At 43.6% G+C, this 21,275-nt stretch overlaps 1 protein-coding gene across 1 annotated transcript in view; it reads left to right on the top strand.

Annotated features, from left to right (window-relative positions):
* LOC125107005 (putative tetratricopeptide repeat protein 41) overlaps window positions 1–21,275 on the top strand; it is a 96,174-nt gene that overhangs the window by 10,250 nt on the left and 64,649 nt on the right. Inside the window, exons 2-5 of the mRNA XM_047741547.1 lie at window positions 1,969–2,956; window positions 6,965–7,145; window positions 10,506–10,720; window positions 19,183–19,343. Coding sequence (XP_047597503.1) covers window positions 2,155–2,956; window positions 6,965–7,145; window positions 10,506–10,720; window positions 19,183–19,343 — 1,359 coding nt within the window. The 5' untranslated portion in view covers window positions 1,969–2,154. The remainder of the gene's footprint in view (window positions 1–1,968; window positions 2,957–6,964; window positions 7,146–10,505; window positions 10,721–19,182; window positions 19,344–21,275) is intronic.

The raw sequence follows: 21,275 nt of genomic DNA, 5'->3' as shown, positions 1-21,275 counted from the left end.
TTTTGTCCTATTAGTTATTCCCTTAGCAAAAAGCAAAGACCACTTAGTTTGCTTGCTTTTATCATTTTTTTCTATCATAAACAATGTAATGACATTTTAATGGCTATAGTTTTTCGCTATTTTGATTAGTTCCTTGGAGAGATTCCCAGAAAGTAGAATCACTGAATCAAATATTGTAAACATTTTAATATATTTTGAAATATATTATCATTTATTTCCTAAATATACCTTCTAATAGCTTTCCAAAATTACCAGTTTACAGTTCCGTAGCTATATATGACATAAAATTTCACCAAAGTTACATACTTAAACTTAAAAATCTGTATCATTGCTTTAAAAATTTTTTTTGAATTCTAGAAAGGTTTCATGTGCTTTTATATGTATTCTTGTATTGTTTTTCTTTTTATCTGTTTGTATCTTTTGCTTATATGTCTACTAGGATGCCAGTATTTTTTTAAAAATAAAGATAAACTTATTTGTGGCAAATATTTTTTTACAGTTTGTTGATTGCCTTTTAAGTCTTTTCAAAATGTAACCGTGTCTGTCTATCCATTGTGATTTCTTCTACAGCTTGTAAGTTTCAGAAGTCCTCTCCAGGTTTGATAAATATTTAATTATATTTTCTTTTCATTGAAAAATTATGTTAAATTTTCATTCAACAAATATTTACCTATCACCTACTCTTAGCCAGTCATTATACTAGGTGTTGAGAATATGGTAGAAACTAAAATAGAAATGATTTCTGATTGCATGGGACTAGGAGAAGGTGGATATTTGCAACGGCTGATAATCTAATTCCAGCCTCCTACATGGCAGAAGAGAAGTCTGTTAATAAAGCACTCATGACACCTGTTCTGTCATTTTTTTAGGTTTTTTTGTTTTTTGGTTTTTTTTGGTGCAGTAGTGTGAGAGTACAGCTTGAACTGATTTTTTTCAAGTTGCCACCTATTTATTACAATATTATTTATCGGATAGGCATTTACACCCATTGATTTAAGGGATTTCATTATCTCTATAATATAGAAACACTGAAAGTATTTGTTCGGGAGTCAGGCTAACCTGTGTTTAGATCCTGGCTCTCCGTTCACTAGCCAAGTGACTTTGGACATGTTGCTTATCCTGTTTGAATTTTTGTTTCTTTGACTGTAAAGTAGGGTGGCAATATTAGCTATCATTGAACTACTGTGACAATTCAAAGTGAAAGGGTTAACACTTTTTAAAAAGGTACTGCATTATTCTTGCCAGGGGATTGTGATGAAAAATTGCTGTATACATGATAACATGATGTTTCTCCTTAGGTGGAGGCAAAAACATAACCCCAAAAGCAGTGCTTAGTATGGAAATGAGTTGCATTAAGAAAAATCTCATAAAAAGGGTCGTTTTCATTTATTTTTTTTTCTTCTGAGCAAGGTGCAAGCGTATCTACATCAGTGTTGGAGGGTGTGTTTTTTATCATTAGCTCAGTGGAATTGAATTCCTAGCTCATGTAGGTGGATGGAATTTGTATGAGTCTGTTCAATTTAAGATTAAAAAAAAGTGTTGCAGAACTCCATGAAGGTCTTAGATCCCAACTTCCTCGTGTCTCTTAGATATCTGGTGCATTACTGGTCTCGGGCCTTGTTACACTTTGGTATCTTCTTCTTATCCCAATCTCGACTTCATACCTATTCATTCTTGCTTCTGACCTTGGTCATGGGTCTTGGCTAATTCAACTCGTAGACACATAAGGATCCTTCTCTTGGTTTGTCTTCCTTTTCACACACTCAGGAAGTCCCCTTGCATGATTTCCAAATTTATAGGGTGGAAGGAATACCGGGAAGGTGGAATGGTAGTCTGGGGAGAGGTGGAGAGCCTTGGGTCCAGTGCTTGCTCACCTTGTGGTTCTCAGCTTGTCAGCAAAAGCTTTGGGGGAGAAGGGGAATGTGAACTTCCTTTAATCCTAAAATGAAATTTTTTTTTCTTTTTCAGTCTTCCACTAGATTTTCAAACCTGATTTGCCCGTTGGTTGGCACCTCTCACCTTCACATGTCAATAAGAAAGAAACCATTTTGGGGAAAGTTTTCAAAGTGTTTGTAACTAACATAATTAGGAAGACGTCTTAGAAGCCGTGGAGACTGGCAGCTATGCTGGGATGAAAATCGTTGTATTTTAAGCATGATGTCATCCCCTGAGCAAAGTGAAATAAGCCAGAAGGCAAGTGTAGATAAGTACGCCCAATTTGTCTTAAAGTTCCAGAAACCCATTCAGCCTTACATCTGTTCAACTCTGAATGATTTTCAAGAAGAGAGAGACTTTTTGGCAAACTACATCTTTCCTCAGCTTAACGAGCTCTGCATTTCCCGGGGCACGTATTTCAAAGCTGTAGACCTGAGGTGTGCAGCGTTGATGGCCCCGCCGCCCTTATCCTCCAACCTGTTTAGACAGCATTCTTGTCTCCACGCCCAGTACCTGAAGCTCTGTCTCGACTATGTGAACAGCTGCTTTCCCTTTCTCATCTGCATGCTGGGTCAGACGTACGGGGACTTTCTCCCTGACCATGTGCCTTTACTGTTCTCCAAAGCAACTGACTTGTCAAGTTTATCCCCAATAGAGCAGAATCTCTATGTTGCTGCAAAAAATGGTTATCCTTGGGTCCTGGAGAATCCCAACTACAGTTTGACGGAGTTTGAGATCATCCAAGCGGCATTTCTGAATAAGTCTCAATTTCAGTATTTTTACTTTAGGACTGGACCCACGCTGCTGAAGACTTTAGATGAGGAAAAGGAGAGGCTGCTCTCAGGCTCTCTGAATGATGAAGAAAAATTAAGGGTTGGCAAGCTTAAGGCCAAAATTATTAACAAAGGACTCCCTGTCCGATTTTATAAAGACCTCCATGAGTTGGGTGAGCTGGTTTTCAAAGACTGGTCAGTTGTGATAAAACAACTTTACCCAGCCACTTTCATGATTGAACATATGGGTGAGTAACTATGGAGATACAGCTAAGTGTCTTATCAACATAAAGTTAGCATGTTTTGCATGTCTTCCTTGTAAGAGGACTTTTGAAATCATTGAAAATATTCCGTAAGCATTTAAAGTTGTTACCGTATTTCTGTAACATGCGTTTCTCCATTTGAAGATTTTGGAAACTGGAAATAAGAGCAAATAAAGGGTCATGGAAGATTATTTAGGAATTCCAGGAGCTTGGAGAAGGCCTCAAATATCTGGCAGTTAAGGCAATAGATCTAGAGCAGAGCTTCTCAGCCCCAGCTGGTTGTCTCCTTCCCCTCCCACCCCGCTGCCATGGGACATTTGGCCTTGTCTGAAGTCATTTTGGTGTCAGAGTTGGGGGAGAGCTCCTGGCACCTTAGTGGGTGGAGGTCCAGGGTACTGCTAAACAGCCCTTACCCTTACTGCTCAGTAATCCATGGACCCACAGCCATGGCATCACCTGGGAGTTGATAGAAAAGCATTCCAGGTCCACTGAATGAGGGAGTACATTTTTTAAAAAGATTTTATTTATTTATTTGACAGACAGAGATCACAAGTAGGCAGAGAGATGGGCAGAAAGAGAGAGAGAGAGAGAAGCAGGCTCCCTGTTGAGCAGAGAGCCCGATGCGGGGCTCGATCCCAGGACCCTGAGATCATGACCTGAGCCGAAGGCAGAGGCTTCAACCCACTGAGCCACCCAGGCCCCCCGAGGGAGTACATTTTAATAAGATGACCAAGGGAGCTGCATACACGTTAAAGTCTGAGGAGCACAACTTGCCATCCTGCCTCTAAATGAAGTGATTACATTTATTTTTGAAGGTACGTCTTGCAGACACAGAAAGAAAGGGCAGAGCGATATTAGAGTATGGCAGAGTTTTTTCACCTAGACAGACTTTGGGTCTGTCTGTGGGATGCCCTTAAAATTATATAAAAAAAATAGAATGTTTATGTGCATATGTGTGTTGGGGGGGTGGGTAAGAAGATGGCCCGTGTCTTTGATCAGATTCTCAAAAGGTTCCATGACCCAGAAAAGGCTATGAATTACTGTTGCAAGGGCCCCATTAACGTGAGATTGCAAAAACGATGGCAGGTGGTGCATTCCTGAATGTTCTCAGGGGCCAGGCAGGCAATAGGCCTTATGACAGGGAGCAGGTGGATCTTGGTGAACTGAGCAGGACAGAGTTGACTCACCTAAACTCATTCGAATGCAGTGTTGGTGGGGAGGGAGGCAGGTGGCGATCAGCTGATCAACTCTGCCTACAAGCCAAATCATTTTGGAGTCCTAGAAAAGAATAGTGTGTCAATCATAACTCTGGGTTGCAGGTGACTCAAATTGCCTGAAACAAAAAGGGAATTTATTTGCTTATATAACTTTAAAGCCTAGGATTAGGTCTGGTTCAACTCAGGCTTAAGCAATGGGTCAAACGGTATGACTTGCCCTGGTTTCTTACTGTTTATCAGCATGGCTCTGCGGTTCTGATACTCCCTCAGTTCCTTGCTCCTTCATCATGGAAGGAAGATGGCTGTAATAGCTCCACATTCAAGTCCAGCAGAAGTGGCTCAAAGTCCTAGCATCGAGTCTTTTTGTCTCTGATTAGCCTGACTGGGACCATATGCTTGTAACTGGTTTAATCCCTGGTGCCAGGTGATGCTCTGATTGGCTAATCCTGGGTCAGATGCCCCCTGGAGCTGGAGGTGGAGTCAGACCCACTGGAAGAAAGTGAATTGAGAGTCGGGACAGGTGGGACACTGGATGGTGATCTGGGGCTGTTAAGGAAACTAGGTGAATGGGTGTTGAGTGCCCCAAAAATATCCTGAATATTTACTACAAGCTTGGAGTTTTGGAATGTCTAAGGACACTCATGTTCTCAGACCTCAGATTTTTCAATTCCTAGATGTGTGTGACTCTGAGCAAACGACAATATTGGCAAGCTGTTGTTTCTTCTTCTACATAATGAGTTAACATTCACCACCTCGAGAGTAATAATGTGTGTAAAATAGCCAAAAGCCATGCCTGACGCATGTGAGGCACAAAGTAAATAGTTAATGGGAACGATGGCAACAAATGAGTTTGGGAAGAACAGATGATTTGGCTAAAGCTCGAAATATGATGATTAGTGATATTCTTTGACTATTCTCAGTCTGAACTGCCTGTATAGATCAATACTTCCTAATGTGTTCAAGAATCAAGTCTGTCCAAATATCTTTTGATCTCTCTGATACGAGGAATTTGAGAGGCAGGATGGTGGGGTCGTTGGGAGTAGGAAGGGAAAAAATGAAACAAAATGGGATTGGGGAGGGATGGGACAGGGGAGGGAGACAAACCTTAAGAGACTCTTAATCTCAGGAAACAAACTGAGGGTTGCTGAGGGGGTGGGGGGTTGGGATAGTGTGGCTGGGTGATGGACATTGGGGAGAGTATGTGCTATGGTGAGTGCTGTGAAGTGTGTAAGACTGATGAATCACAGACCTGTACCCCTGAAGCAAATAACACATTATAGGTTAATAAAAAAAAAAAAGAATCAAGTCTATTTGGGTTAGAGACAGGATATTTCTCCATAGTATTCTCCTTAGCCTTTGATTTTAGTTATTATTGGAAAAAATAGCTTTAGACTTTTGAATGTATAACATGTGGACTAAATGTGTGAATTAGAAGTTACAGAATGGATATATTATTTAAAAAAGGGCTTTAGAAAGAAGTGTTATATTATTTTTCTTTTGTATCTTTGATACCCTTTTACCACCCGGGGAGTTCCAGAATCTGATGGGGGTGAGGGATGGGTAACAAAAGATATTTGGGGGGCGCCTGGGTGGCTCAGTGGGTTAAAGCCTCTGCCTTCGGCTCAGGTCATGATCCCAGGGTCCTGGGATCGAGCCCCACATCGGGCTCTCTGCTCTGCACGGGGCCTGCTTCCTCCTCTCTCTCTGCCTGCCTCTCTGCCTACTTGTGATCTCTCTCTGTCAAATAAATAAATAAAATCTTTAAAAAAAAAAGATATTTGGGAAGCAAGTGTTTATTGTAAGGCAATGTGGATCTATTGGTTCACACTCTTAACTCATAGAAACAACGTCTGAGTTCCCTGAAGATACTTAAGATTAATGGGTAAGGTTCAGGTTTACCTCAAGAGACCCATTAGACTGTGGGATCATTCTCAATTCTAAGATCTTGAAATTTGAAGCTGACTTTGGCCAGACTCTAGGTCTTCCAGGTCTCTTTGGCTCTAACTGGAACCAGAGGGCAACCCAGTTAACTGTGGAGGTACAAGGTGAGTATCTTGGGAACCTACCAGGTTAACCTACCTGGCATTCATTTTCTTGTATAACATCCTCCCTCCATTAAAAGCAAAAACAAAACCCTGAGGATATAAGTCTCTCCAGAGACAGAAGGCATTTTGGCAGTCCAGAACAACTTGACTTTAATTAAACTGCAGGTTTAGAATTACAGTAAATTGAAACTAGAAGGAATCACTCAGAGATCCAAGTGTCTAGCCCTACCCCTTATTTCACCAGAGAGTTTAAGGGGCTTGCCCAGTGGCAGAGTTACATCCGTACCCATGGTTGTCATTGCATTAGGGCATCTTGTCCAAAAGTACGCCCCGCTCTCCCAACCCCTGCCATGGATACACTTGCATACATTTGCCACAAGATTGAATTAGGTAACTTCATACTAGATAACAATCTAAAAAATGAGGGGAGGTATGCCGCAAACTCAGTTTTAAATTTTTTTTTTTTTGCCCTTGTTATTCCCAGGTCAAGGAATAACTTGGAATCCTAAGGAGGATTTCGTATACAAATAAATTTAGGAAGATTAAATTGCTTGCCTGTTGTTTGCTTTCATTAGAATACGAAACGGGCTGTGAAATACGATGCCAGCATAGGGAGAAGGTGATAAGGATACAGAAGGGGAGATACCTTCCTGGGCATTTATAATAACCATATGTAGTGGAAAATGTGAAACAAATGTAAGGTACTAAAACTTATCTTTCTGTCTATAAAGACTATAAGCACAACTTTGAACGTTTCTATCATGAAGAGTTTACTGAGAAGTGTAAGCAAGTGTTTGTAATTTCCAAGGAATCAAATAGAACCTTTGAAATCTTGGAAAGATTTGCCTTAAAGGATGTGGGATTTGATTGTAACAGTGCTGCACCTGGTTCCAGCTTAGACTCTCTTCTCAGGTAAGATGTCAAGAAATCTAAGACTTTTTAGGCTTGAGCAAAATAGCCTGACTTGAGTAAATATGATCCCTCAAATTTCAGCTGTCTTCCCCACCTCCCCTTTTCTATGCCCAACATTCCTGCAAGAGCACCCCCGAAAAGCCACCCTTGGTTTGGAATTTCCTTATCAGATACCAGTCTGCCTTTGCAAAGTTTTCATGACTATTTCACTTCCTTTCTTCCAGTCTCCTTAAGGAGATGATAAACTCTGGAGGGCAAAGCACGCGTCTCCTCCTCCACCCCATCCTGCTCTAAGTTGGTCAAAGTAATTCATGACAATGATGGAATGACTTTAAGGAGAAGAAATTAGACCAGGAAATATGAATAATGCATTTTTGCAGTGTTGTATAACTTACAAAGCATTTCCACATACATCATCAGCTCATTTTTAATTACATTAAGATATGCAGCTCACACTCATTGAATGCCTACTCCGGGCCACAGTATTGTTTGTGTTTGTGTATGGAACTGAATTATCTTACCCAATGTATGCACTCATTGTTTTATCCAGTGTCCCCCACATCAAAACCCCTATTTTTTTCTCCCTACCCCCTGGTGTGGTGCATCCTCTGCTCATCACCTCCAGGCAGGAAGAGGCTGGGGCTTGAAGAAGGACTGGGGCTGTCCACAGTGTCCCTGCCTGTCTCATCCGCAGAAATAGGGAGATTCTTGAGATAGTTTTTTTTTTCTTTCATCCTCATCCTCCTCTTCTTACTACAGATCTCCTTTATTCTCCATCTCCACCATCTCCACCACCTCTGTCCCAGTCTCTGCACCCGCCATTTTAGTCCACTGAGGGGTAGAGCTACCAACAGCTTTGTGGTTCTGGGAACTCGTGCCAAGAGGAAGACAAGTTATTTGGTTAATACAACATGGAGCCCAGGCAAGGCTTTAAAAACTTACCAGGAGTTTGAATATATAGGTCATGCGTTTAAAAAAAAAAAAATCATAGGTTTGAATAGGCAAATCCTTAGAGACAGAAAGTAGGTTAGTAGCTGGCAGGTTATGAGAGAAGAGGAGAAACAGGAAATGATGGGTCTGGAGTTTCTTTTGGCGGTGCTGAAAATGGTTTGCAATTAATAGTATTTGTACAACCATGTGAATATAGTGAAAACCACTGAGCTGTATACTGTAAAATGGTGAGACTTGGGTACGTGAATTATATCTCATGTAAGTTATAATTTTGCGTATTTCAGAGTAGATGAGAAATTTGAAGATTTTTATTGCAAAATACAAGTCCCAACTGTGCCCAATTAAATACAATAATGAAACAAGCCCTTTGAAATTAGCTGTGTGGAAACAGAACTTTGACATTTGGAAACAATGCTTTGTACTGTAAGTTCCCGAGTCACATGTAGAGGTAAGAGAGGGGTGTTCTTTTGAAGTTTGAAAGCATTGTCCTAACAACTGACCATCTAGAACAATACCCATAGATTTCTTTGCACTGTTTTCATTTTCTATTTGTTCTTAAGAAGAAATCATTCAGACCCTGGCTTAATTATGTGGATGTATTATATTTGTATTTTTGCTTCATTGGCTTTACCTGCTAAGAGCCAAGGAGTATTCTAGACATAGGGAACGTAGTAGTGAACAAAGAGACCAAACTCCCTGCCTCCACAGAGCTTACATTATGGAGCTAGGCAACACACATGGCAAATATGGAAAACATGTAATGGTCCGATGCCTTTAGTGCTATGGAGCAAAATATAAAACCTTGGCTAATCCTAGAAGCAGGTGAGGAAGCGAGCTATGCAAATACGGACTGGGCAAGCATTCCAGACAGAGGGAACAGCAAGCACAGAGTTCCTGAGGCTGGAGGAATGGCAGGGAGGCCAGGCAGCTGGAAGGAAGCCAGGGCTGTAGGGAGGGTGGTGGGGAATGAGGGTGGATGTGTCATGGATAGGGGGAGGGTGTGAGTCTTGTCTGGTCTCACAGGCCATTGTAAGGAGTTGGGCTTTTTGCTATTTTTACCACAGAGCAGTGACATATGTCACATATCTGGACAAGTTCACTCTGGCTACTTGGCTGAGGAGGGACCAAAAGAGGGCAAAGGTGGAGGTAGGACACCAAATCAGATTCTGCCATTCAAATTTGATGGCGAAGTAATTAAAGCAATAACACATCGACTCCTAATTCATCATAATGGAGGTGGAATTCTCATGGAATAATTTCTATTAAATGATCCGAACCTGCTTTAATTTTCCTATTTTATTTTATTTTAAAGATTTTATTTGTCAGAGAGAGAGAACAAGAAAGAGAGCGCACACAAGCAGGCAGAGAGCCAGGCAGAGAGAGAGGGAGAACCAGTCTCCCTGCTGAGCAAGAAGCCCGATGTGGGATTCGATCCCAGGACCCTGGGATCATGACCTGAGCTGAAGGCAGCGGCTTAACCAACTGAGCCACCCAGGCATCCCTAGGTTTCCTATTTTAGTGAATCTTCAGGCTGATATCTTCTTGCTTTGCCCCACCCCAATGTCAGGCTTATTTATTTGATTTCATTCACTCATTCAACAATTTATGATAAGTTACTGTGCCAGTCACAAGCTTATAGTGAGTAAGATAAGCCTGCTAACTGTCTCTGTGAATCTTCCATGCATAAAAAATCACGAGGCACACACTTATTAAACCACAAATGTGTAAGGAACAGGGTTGGAGTCTATATGTAGTGATACCAATTGGTATTTCCAGATACCAATATCTGGAAATTCTTCACTACAAAAATTAAGCAACGGGACAGGTTATACTGTGCCCACGCCTGTTCAGAGAAATCACGTTTCTGCAGTTCTACGAGCCAAAACACCCTGGTAGAGGAGCAGGCTATGTCTTAGTGAGTTACTAACAATTGTAATTTCCAAAGTCATGGTAATCAAGATTCATGGGAATCCCTGGCATACGGATGCTTCTGTTTCTTATCCTCTGATGTGATGTTCAATGGAGGGCCACTTTGGCGATGGTGGCTATGACCCTGGGAAGGGCTAAGCAGGGCAGCTGTAGGAGCAGTAGACCGATGTAGAAGAGCCTCCCTCCCTGGGCCTTTGGGCAGGTTGGGCCCTTGATGAGCCCCAGGTTAATGCAGGACAACCCTAGGACCTGTGTAGCTGGAAGGGCCTTCCAAGGTTACCATCTCTCTCCTGTTCTAATTTTACATAGGACAGAGCTAAACCCCAGAGGGAAAATAATTTACTTGGAGCCAACTGAAGCCAAAGTTGAGACTAGAATTTCGTATCTCTTAGAGACGCAGGAAATTTTTTTCTCCCTTTCTCCCTCCCTCCCTCCATTTGTAAATATTCTTGACTACATTTTGCCCCTTTATTTTTTCAGAATAAATCCTCTTCCAGTTTACAAGTCCATTTTGCTCTTGTCTGGAGAACGTGGTTGTGGGAAGTCTACTCTGATCGCCAACTGGGTGAACGATTTCAAAAAGAAATATCCCAGCATCTTGATGATCCCTCATTTTGTGGGCAGCACTTGTGAAAGCAGTGACATCATGTCTGTGATACATTACTTCATCACAGAATTGCAGTACAAAAACTACGGTACTGGAATCAAGCCTTTAGCTTTGGCGAATTTTTGTTAGAGATTAGATATTCCGTCTGCTGTTCCAGTAGCTGTTTTCATCTTGTTCTGGTGTAAACCCTGTATTGTCTCACTTACGTGATCTACCCACCTCTTTCCCTCACCGAATTCCATTTCCTTCCTTCTTTTCTTCCTTCCTCTTTCACCAAATGTTAGTTGAGCACCTTTACGTGCCAGAGCACTAGGCAGTGGGGATGCGAGAGTGAACAAAATGAACAAAAGTCCTTACCCTCATGGTGTGTTTATGTTATTGGGGTGAGGGAGACTAAGAGTTCACCGACTAAAAACGTAATACAGAATGTTGGATGTAAGTTCCATGAGGGAAAATAAAACAGAACAAGAAGGGAGACAGCGTGTGGTGTGTGTCAGAACTGTTAGGTGTTGAAAGGTCTGGGAAAGTCTCGCTGAGAAGACATTTGAATACATACTGGAAGGAGGGAGTCAAGCAGGTATCTCAGGGATAGCATTCCAGTCGAGGGAAACAAGGACAAGGCCTCCGTGACAGGACGTGCCTCCCAACTATCGCTCCTCCTGTTTGATTCCGTCCCTATTTCTCGAGCATGTTCGTTTACTCACGTGCTCGTTCAGTCACTCGTTACTGAGTACTGATTGGTTGCTTGGTCTGTGACAGACACTGCCCTGGGTTCTGGGGATGTCTGCCTCAGGCCGGTAAGGACATGACTCCCACAGATACGATGTTCTCGTTGAGAAAGTGATAAACGCCATGCAGATTGGTGTGGTAAGGGGGCAGGTGCTTGCTAGGTTGAGCAGTCTGGGCCTGCGTCTCTGTATTAGAATAACTAGCTGCGGTGACAGCTAAGTCCCAGTTCAGTGGCTTCTCGAATGAAGTCTTTCTCTCGCTCATGGAACAATCCAGTAAGGGGTTCTTAGGTAACAAGTGTCTCTCCTCCATGTGGTGATCCGGGGACACAGGCCTTGTCCCTCTTGAGGCTGTGTAATCCCCTAGGGCCTCAGAGTCCTCTGCCTTTGGCTAGAGGAAGAGGAAAAAGAGGTGAAAAGGCACACCTGTTCCTTTAATGCCTTGGTCTGGCAGTGATCCAGATCACTTCCCGTGCCATTCTTTTGGCAAGAAATTGGCCACCGTGGGCCTACATGGCCACACTGAGGGTCAAATGGGGACAAAATGCTGACTCTACCCCAGAAGGGAGAGCATGGACTTTTTGCACGGTAAGTAGCTCTCTCTGCTATACTCTGTGGAGATCTCACAGACACGGAGTAGCTAACCACGTGGAGATTAAAACGTTACAGGCAGAGAGAACAGTTAAGGTAATACAGGTCCTAAGCCAGACACAAAGGTGAGTTGGAAAGGAAAGCAGGCCAGTGTGGCTGGCAGGGGAGTCCTACCAGATGGAGCAGGAGGCAAAGGCCAGGCCACTTCGGGTCTGGGCTTTGTTGCACAGAATGCTAGGTTCAGATTCTATTGAGTACAGTGGGAGGGCAGTGGAGGATCTTAACCAGGGGAGTGATACGAATGATAGATACTTGGAAAAGATCTGTCAGTCTGATGTATGGAAAATGGATGTAGGGAGCAAGTGTAGAGGCTCATTAGAGGCTACTGCAATGGTCCCAGCAAGTGATGGGGGTTGGTTGGGGAGGGCAGTAGCGGAGGAGGAGCTGGAGGGCTTTCACTGGAGAGTCTCCTGAGGAACTAGATGTGGAGCTTGAAGGACAGGAGGCATTGAGGATAGCTTTGCGAAGTGAGATGGTGAGGGCTGTGTACTGAGATGGGACATTATCAGTGGGGTGGGGACAGCACGTTTTGAGGGGAATCAAAAGAGTTCTGCTTTGGATGAGAGCTAGCTAAGATACAAGGTGTGTATGGGTAATGATAACAATTGTGTGGGATCTACCTCTGTTCTAGGAGCAGCTGGGGAGCCCAACTGCTACTTATTAGCTGAGCGAGCTTCTGTGAGTTATTTTAACTCGCAGTGGCTCTGTGTTCCTGTTTTGTAAAATGTGGATAATAGAAGAAATGTCTTGTAGGTAGTTGAGAAGATTAACTAAGGTAAAGTATGAAAAATAAAGACATTTAGCCCAGTGCTTGGCATGGAGTAAGCCCTGATAAGTATCAGCTGTTATTATTATTAGCTGTCTGCTGTGTATTTGCGTATCTGACTGTTTTAGGGAACTCGTCCCTTCTTACGTGGGGCTTGTACCCAAGCGTGCATTTGGGTATTGAGTGGGTATGTGGATCCCAGAACGAGTTTTGATGGATGTGTATTATCTCTATCTGATGGGCCAGGTATCTGAGCTCCTTTGTGTGAGTGTGTGTGTGTGTGTGTGTGTGTGCGCGCGCATGTGTGTATCTGTGCACAAATAGGCACAGGGGAATGGGTCCTCTGTGGTTGCATTTCCCAGGGCGTGGAATGTGGGTAAAATCAAAATCAGTAGCAGCAGGTGTGACTGGTCCTAGAGGACGACCACCGATCCCGCTCAGCCACAGCCCAGGGGAGTTCGGTCTGGCCAGGCTGAGAAGATGAACTCAACCCAACGAGCCCAGTTATGATTTTATTCCCAAAGCGAATTGTGATTTTAATGAGTGTGTTTTTAGATACTGAAAGCTCCTGAGAAAAACAGCTGCTGTCTTCAAAACAAACAGATCTTGAGGTCGACAATGCGGAATCCATTCAGGAACGGGCCGGTGAATAGCAGACACTCAGTGACACCTTGTGTCCCTGAAAGGAGGCCCCCACCTCATGAACAGCCCAGGGCCAAGGGGCAAGGGCTGTGCTTCTGCGCTAGGCCCCCCTGCCTCTTGCTAGCCGGTGCTGATGCTTGCTAGCTGTGTGCTCTTGGGCAGTTTGCTTAAGCCGCATGCGCCCCAGTTTCTCATCTGAAGATGGGGGTGGGACTAACAGTGCCTGCGTCCGGCTGTGTGAGGAGTGAGAGTCTGCAGGTAAAGTACTGAGAAGAGTCCCCTGCACACAGTCGCCGTTAGTGTGATTGTGTTGTTGAGATGATGATGACGGTGACCATGACTGTTCCTCCCTGAGCTAGAGAGAGAGGCCGAGAGCGGGGGACTGCTAAGGGAAACAAGAAACTTGTATTCATTAACTAGACTCGGGGAGGGGGCGGCAACGCAGGAGGTTGCAGGGGAGCCCAGCCGGGGCGGAGGCTCAGGGGAAGCACCGCGCTCCGTTTGGCCTCTGCAGCCCTGAAGCTGGGCTTCACCTGGGTGCGGTGGATGCGGGCAGGAGACGGGGAGCTGCGGCAGAGAACGCAGCTGGCCGGGAGGTCAAGGGCTTGGGGCACATTCAGCTTCTTTGCCGAGCGGTTCCCCAGGGCCGCCTGCCTCGGCGGGGTGCAGTCGCAGCTCCTGTGGGCGCCCTCTTTAGAAGGGACCCCGAAACGTGCCCTGCGAAGCTCCCATTTCTGCTGCTCCGTCCTCGCCCCTGCTTGCCCGGATAGAGGAATCTTGCAGCGAGAACTGCCTGGAGCCCGCTCTCCCCACTCCCACGCCCCTCGCCTGCCTCGCAGGCCACTGATGTTCTGTGACGTGCTTCGCAGAAGGTCAGGGGAGAGCGGCTGACTTTCTTGTTTACATATTTCCTCCTGTTACCCCCACAACCCCGGGGGCAGCCCGAAGAACAATGAGTTCATTTACTGAGCCCGCTTTCTGAGTGCCGCGCTCTGTGCTAAGGGCTTTATCAGCATCTTATTTAATGCTGTCAGCAGCCAGCACTCTCTCCGCAGATGCTCAGACGGGGCACGTGGGCACAGCAGGGGTTCAGACTCAGGTCTTCACCCAGCTCCAGGCCCCTAGTCCTTTGTACTGCTCTGTCTTGCCTCCTTGAACCAACAGAGGGACACTTTGCTTTTTGAGTGATTTCCATTGGGTCCTCCCCTAGCATCAGTTCCCCAGAGTCTGCGCTCAAATCGGTGATGTGGAATGGGCAGAAATAGGAGCAGGACTTCTTGGTAGGGCTTGCTAAGCCTTGTGCCCTAGGCCCTAGGCCGGGCTGACTTGGGGTCATGGGTTCGAGCCCCACATTGGGTGTAGAGAGTACTTAAATATAAAATCTTTAAAAGAATAATAAAGATCACCCTCCCAGTGAGAGCCTGATAGGTGCCTCTCTCCTTCATCTCTAACTTTGACCAAGTGGCAAGGACAGCCCCAGTCCCATTGTATTCTAGTTTGTGTGGGTGTCTCCCTGCAAAGACTGAGCTTGGCATCCTGGGGATCCTGTTATTATATGTGTTACTGTATCCCTTACAGTCCTGCGGGTGCAGGGAGCCATGTCTATTTTTTTTTTTCCACTGTGGCACAGAGGAGCTTATTTTTCCAAACAAGAGAAAAAGCTTAGCTTAAAAATAATAAACATCATACTCATGCATATAAACATCAAAAATAACATGTTTGAACCATGTCTATTTTATTGGACATTGTCCCACTCTGTGCCTGACACAGAGCCTAATAGAGAAATGTTCTCAGTAAATCCTTATTGAATGGCAAGAGATTAACACTGCCCCAGACGGAAAAAAATCAGTCAATCACTAAGTCCTTTTGTTACAGGGTATTTTGAAATTGTATCAATCGACTTTTTTTCTCTCCCCATAAATTTACCTATCCTGACTGGGTCTTCCAACACTTGAGATGTCACCATTTAAATTAGGCAATAGACCACTGTCACTGAGTAGAGATCATTTGACACTAACAGAATAAAGAGACATGTTTAGGATCATTTTCCACTCCTAGTAATTCTGACTATCTCCAATATTATCTTGAGGAAAAACCATTTGAATCACCCCCAATGGGATTTTTAAAACACTGGGCTTTCCTTTGTGTATGCAGACATCTGTAGGTATCCTCCTTGAGGGTTTTTTCCCCCCCTTTTTTTGTCGGGTTATTTGTTTTGCTGATTTTTCTGAATGATATTGTGCTTTATGATTGTCAGGCTGTGTGTATTTCCCGAGATTCATGCAGTTCCATTTTGTGTCTTAGCCTCCACCAGTTTCACGCAAGAGGTGAGCAGTGCGTGCCCTCCGCTTATGACTGCTGGTGAACCATACGCGGTGGTAGTGACCCACACAGCTTGAAAACTCAAACGGAGTGGTCTTTAAATGATGATGTGTTGCCTGCAGGAAAACTACTAGCAAATTGGTGTTTTTAAAGCTCCCATTGATTTGTGTTCAAGTTTCTTCACCTTCCTAGGCCTGTGTCCTCACCGATGAAACGAGGATTTGGACTAGACTACATGATTTCCAGAATCTCTCCTCCTCTAAACTTCAGTTACCTAAGGCCTAGAGTCTTGATATTGCCCATATGTTAAAGATTTGGGGAAAAAAAAATTCCCAAAATACCCGGAAGGATGAAGCACCAAGATTAAATGTTCTCTTCCCATTCTTGAAAAATATATTTTTTGTGTGCCACAGCACAAACCATTTTTTTTAAGATATGTTTTTTAAATTATCTCTACACCCAACATAGGACTTGAACTCATGACCCTGAGACCAAGAGTTGCACATTCTGTTGACTGAGTCAGACAGGTGCCCCTATCTTTTTTGATTCCTTCTCCTCCTTTATGTCTCACATTCATACATAGCCTTCAAGTCATTAACTTTATGGCCATTTGCTAATATAAAAATATCTTTAAAAATCAATATGTCCAGTTGTAAGATAAGTGCTGGGAATATTATGTACAGCATGGTGGCTATAGTTAATAACACCGTATTGCACATTTGAAACTGGGTAAGAGTACTTCTTAAAAATTCTTATCCCCAAAAATATATTTGTTTAAAATTCTTTTTTAAAAAATTTTTAAGTAGGCTCCATGTCCAAGATGGGATTTGAACTCACAAACTTGAAATTAAGAGCCACATACTCTATGACTGAGCCAGCCAAGTGCTCTGAAAAAAATGATTTTGTATCTGTGTGGTGCTGAATGGTAACCAGACTAATGGTGGTGATCATTTTGTAGAGTATACAAATATCGAATCATTATGTCGTATGCCTGAAACTAATATAATATTATATGTGATTTCTACCTCAATAACAAGAAGACCCATGCTACCCTCTACTCCCATGTAAAAGAGAAAGATAAAGTAGTTTATTATAAAATAACATGTTCTTCAATATATAAGTGCTCAGACATGATTTCGGCGGAGGCCACAGTGGAGTAGGCAGGTGCTTGGCTCTCTATGGAAATGACCGTGGAAGCAATAGCTGTCAGGGTAGACTGGCCCAGGTGTGTTATAGTCAAGGTTTGAGCATCATGAGTGATATTCCTCTCAGGGTTGTGATTTTCTGAAGTGGTGAAAAAGTCTTGGTATCATTTCAGACGAAGGAATACTTAATCTTCCATCACATTACATGGTAGTTGTATTCCTAGAAAATTCTATGTGTTTTAAATCTGCAAATTATTATTATTATTACTTTTTTAAAGATTTTATTTATCTATTTGACAGACAGAGATCACAAGTAGGCAGAGAGTCAGGCAGAGAGAGAGGAGGAAGCAGGCCCCCTGCTGAGCAGAGAGCCCGATGCGATGCCATGCGGGGCTCGGTCCCAGGACCCTGAGACCATGACCTGAGCTGAAGGCAGAGGCTTTAACCCACTGAGCCACCCAGGCGCCCCATAAATCTGCAAATTATTTTGCATTTGCATGAAAATGGAGTGGGTTTCTAGGTGTGGTAATTAATAAAGTTTCCCCCCTATGTGACTGACAGAACATTTGAAAGTCAGGTGGACACCAGGACACAGCTTAATTGTGCGTGACTGTCCTGTGTTGTAGGATGTCTAGAATCCCTGGGACACCCCCTGTTGAGTTCCACTGCTCTAATTAGCTTCCTGTTTTTTGAATGTTCATGTACTTTTCCTTCCTTCACCTCTGCCTTATCTTGCTGGATATGCCCTTGTCCTCGTCTCTAGCTGTGCATTCTCCAAGACTCATCTCAAATGTCTTCTGAACGCAGCTTTTCCGTATTGTGATGGTTCTGTATCAAACTCCAGTAAACTTCAGTCTCATATTCTGCCTTCAAACATGGTTATTCATGTACAGAACCCGTTTTCACTTCCCTTAACTCCTTGAAGTTATGTTATAGATCATTTTATCTCCTCTTGGCTGCTAGCTCAGTACCTTGCACATAACAGTCAGGCTGTAAGTAGTTGTGAAACGTAATTATTCTCAGTGCTTCTAACAGAATCTTAATGCATCTGAGAGGCTAAATCCATTAAAGCTTCTTTGCATAACTTGATTTTCTAGATTCTAATATACTTAAATTTTCAAATATTGGCTTTGAAAAATAAAAGCAAGATCAAAGTTGTATGTGCTGAAATGCCCTTAGAATATTAAGTAGTTGCGGGGCAGTGCCTGGATGTCTCAGTTGGTTGAGTATCAGACTCTTGATTTTGGCCCAGGTTGTGATCACAGGATCATGAGATCGAGAGCCCTGTGTCGTGCTCTGTGCTGGGCATGGAGCCTGCTTAAGGTTCTCTCTCTCTCTGCCTCTCCCTCTTCCCACTGCTCCCCCTCACACACGTGTTCTCTCTCTCTTTCTCCAAAATAAATGAATAGATCTTAAAAAAAAAAAAAAAAGAGGGGTGCCTGGGTGGCTCAGTGGGTTAAGCCGCTGCCTTCGGCTCAGGTCATGATCTCAGGGTCCTGGGATCGAGTCCCACATCGGGCTCTCTGCTCAGCAAGAAGCCTGCTTCCCTCTCTCTCTCTCTCTGCCTGCCTCTCCGTCTACTTATGATCTCTCTCTGTCAAATAAATAAATAAAATCTTTAAAAAAAAAAGAGTATTAGGTAGCTGATTACAATTTTGGGTGGCTACTACTATGTCACTTAATAGGGTGAAAGTTTGTCCTCTTATTACATCCTCTAGCTTTGCTGGCTTGTTGCCTAATTCTCCCCGATAATTTCCAGATTCCAAGGTCTGGGGTCCAATATTGTGGGTAGAGTAATTTAGGATAGGTTATGTCAGATTTAATGTGGGCAAGGAGCGCGCAGCCTAGGCACCAGGCAGGGGCTTGGGGAGGTGATGCATGGGTGCATGGCTGTACCGCCCGGGGAGGTGGTCGAGGTGCTTAAAGTGCCCCCTGACGTTACAGAGCTACAGAAACTTCGTAGACCACATAGACTGGCTTCTTTCTCCCATCCAACTCTTTGTAACATGATCTATTTTTGCATTTTGGAGAACGAGAGTAGTGCTTTGGATCATACAAAATAATTTTTTATATACAATCCTGAAAATATATAGGAGACATCTGGTGGTAAATACCATTATCCCTTTTGGGTTGAATATTTTTAGGCTGCTAATCACACATATACCTATATGCGTCAGCTGTACAGCTGTGAATAGCACTCATTGTTCCCAACCCCTTCCGCCTCCCCATCCCATTAACATATTCTAGCAGCGATGGGAGCATTTTTGCCTAATCTGAGCAAATTCCTCTGCTCTAGGTACTCAGCTTGAAACCGATGTTCTTAACGAAGACTCAAACGTCTTGGTCTTTCCATTTCTTGTGGAAGTCTTCATTGCTTCCATCAGTTTAAAGCCCTGTATACTTGTCCTAGATGGAATTGAAGAATTGATTGGCATTTATGGGATCTCAGGACAGAAGGTAATCTCTTTTTAAAATCATACTTATTTTATTGCTGTTTTATAAAAAGAAAACACCATAATTTAGAACGTATGTAACATCTTTCCATTGTATCGCGTATCTGTATCTACAGGCGACATTGCTTATGGTCACTGCTCTCCATTTTATGGAACAAATACTTTTGTGGTGGCACTTAGAGTGGGTCAGGCACCCTTCTAGGAACTTTAGAAGTATGAACACATAGAATTCTCAGAAGAACTCTGTGGAAGAGAGACTGTGATCATCGTCCCTGCTTATGCAGAGGGGACGGCATGAGGAGACGTTAGGTGGCTTTATGGGGCATCTGAAGATGGTGGTAGACTGGGAACTCACATGTGGGTGGTCTGGTTCTAGAAACTGTGACCTTTACTCCCACCTGGGCTTTATTCCCGCTCTCGCTGTTTTATACTTTTATCAAGCATTTATTGGGCCCTGAGTATTTTCTTTATGTTGCATATTTTGATCTGCCTCATCTACACTGGTTTTGCACATACCAAATTGGTTGCTCCTTAGTTTTTATCCTGTTTGAGGTAATATTGGATCCATGGAAACTCTAAGTCACCTTGGTATCAGCCATTACTTTGTGAAGCAATTTCTCTAAAACTTAAACACACATGAAATTGTAAATTATGTCAGTAATTTACAAATAATCTATGTTTCTCATAGAGAATATGATGAAAGAAGAACACAGAAAATTAAGTATACTCACGTTCTCACCACTGCTCAACATTTGGGAGTAGACCCTTCTTTTTTCTATGGATGTCTATACACACTCATTGAAGCTTATGTAAATGAAGTTACATACCATTTTGTTTTGTAATCCGCTCTTTAATTTAATACACAGTGACCACCATCAATTCAACAAGTAACTATTGACCACTCACTATGGGAAAAGCACCATAAGCAGAGTTGGACGTGGTCCCTGCAAACCAGCAGGACTTTCATTCTGGCAGGGGATGGCCGATGTTAATGGCACAATTATAGCAATGAGTATAGAATTGCAATTGTGACAGGGCCTGCCAAGGGTCTGTATGTAGTGCCGTGAGAGCCTCTAACGAAGGCACTTGGCCTTTGGGGAAGGCTCCCTGGAAGAGGGGCTCCAGCAGAAGTCTGTGGGAGGATGACGGACTATCCTAGATGTCCTAGGATATTACCTGCACCAGTGTCGTGCAGTGGTTGGGAGCCTGCCTGGGGAGTCAGACCCTTGGTTTCAATCCTAGCCCTGCTGCTTACTATCAGAATGAGTTAGATATGACATTTAGCCCCTCTGTTTTGCAGTTTCCCCCTCTGCCTTTCAGGAGGGTTGTTAGGAGGACTCAGTGAGTTGGTGTATTAAAATTATACCTGGGGTTTGATTTATAGGAGGATGACTGAGTGCTGACATGGAGAAGCCAGTGCCACTGAAGGAAGAAATTATGACTTGCATTTCCCAAGAGATGAAGATACTCCTTGTCATACAGGGCCCCGGGGGAAGTCTCATGGTGGCCAGGAGGCAGAAGACAGGAGCCAGGAGAAGGCCCAGGCCAAAGCCTTTGTGGGGATTCCCATGGGAAAGGCAGAGTAAATCATTCAGGATGTACAGTTCTGGCAGACTTTGTGGTGTAGGGACTGTCCCTGGTTTCTGGCTCTGGCCCTGGGATGATGTAGGTCAGGGAGATGTGGGCTTGGTGAGTGAAAGGCGGATAAGAAGGCGGTGGGGGTGTGGTCTTGGATCTGCTGGTCTGCTCATGACAGGCACGTTCCAGGCAAGGTGTCCACCGCCTCTAGGAATTAACTTGTCTTGGGAGGACCAGTCTCACCTGGATCTGTCTGTAAGGCCCCTGAGAGAAGGCAAATTATCAGAAGACCCCCAAAATAAAAATCTCTAGCTAATAGAGTACCTGAAGACACGTTCAGCACGGTGCCTGGCTCAGA

The sequence above is a fragment of the Lutra lutra genome, chromosome 8, assembly GCF_902655055.1.
Source record: "Lutra lutra chromosome 8, mLutLut1.2, whole genome shotgun sequence".
Classification (NCBI taxonomy): domain Eukaryota; kingdom Metazoa; phylum Chordata; class Mammalia; order Carnivora; family Mustelidae; genus Lutra; species Lutra lutra.
Note: the sequence above shows the minus strand (reverse complement) of the source record. Positions and strands in the feature narration are given on the sequence as shown.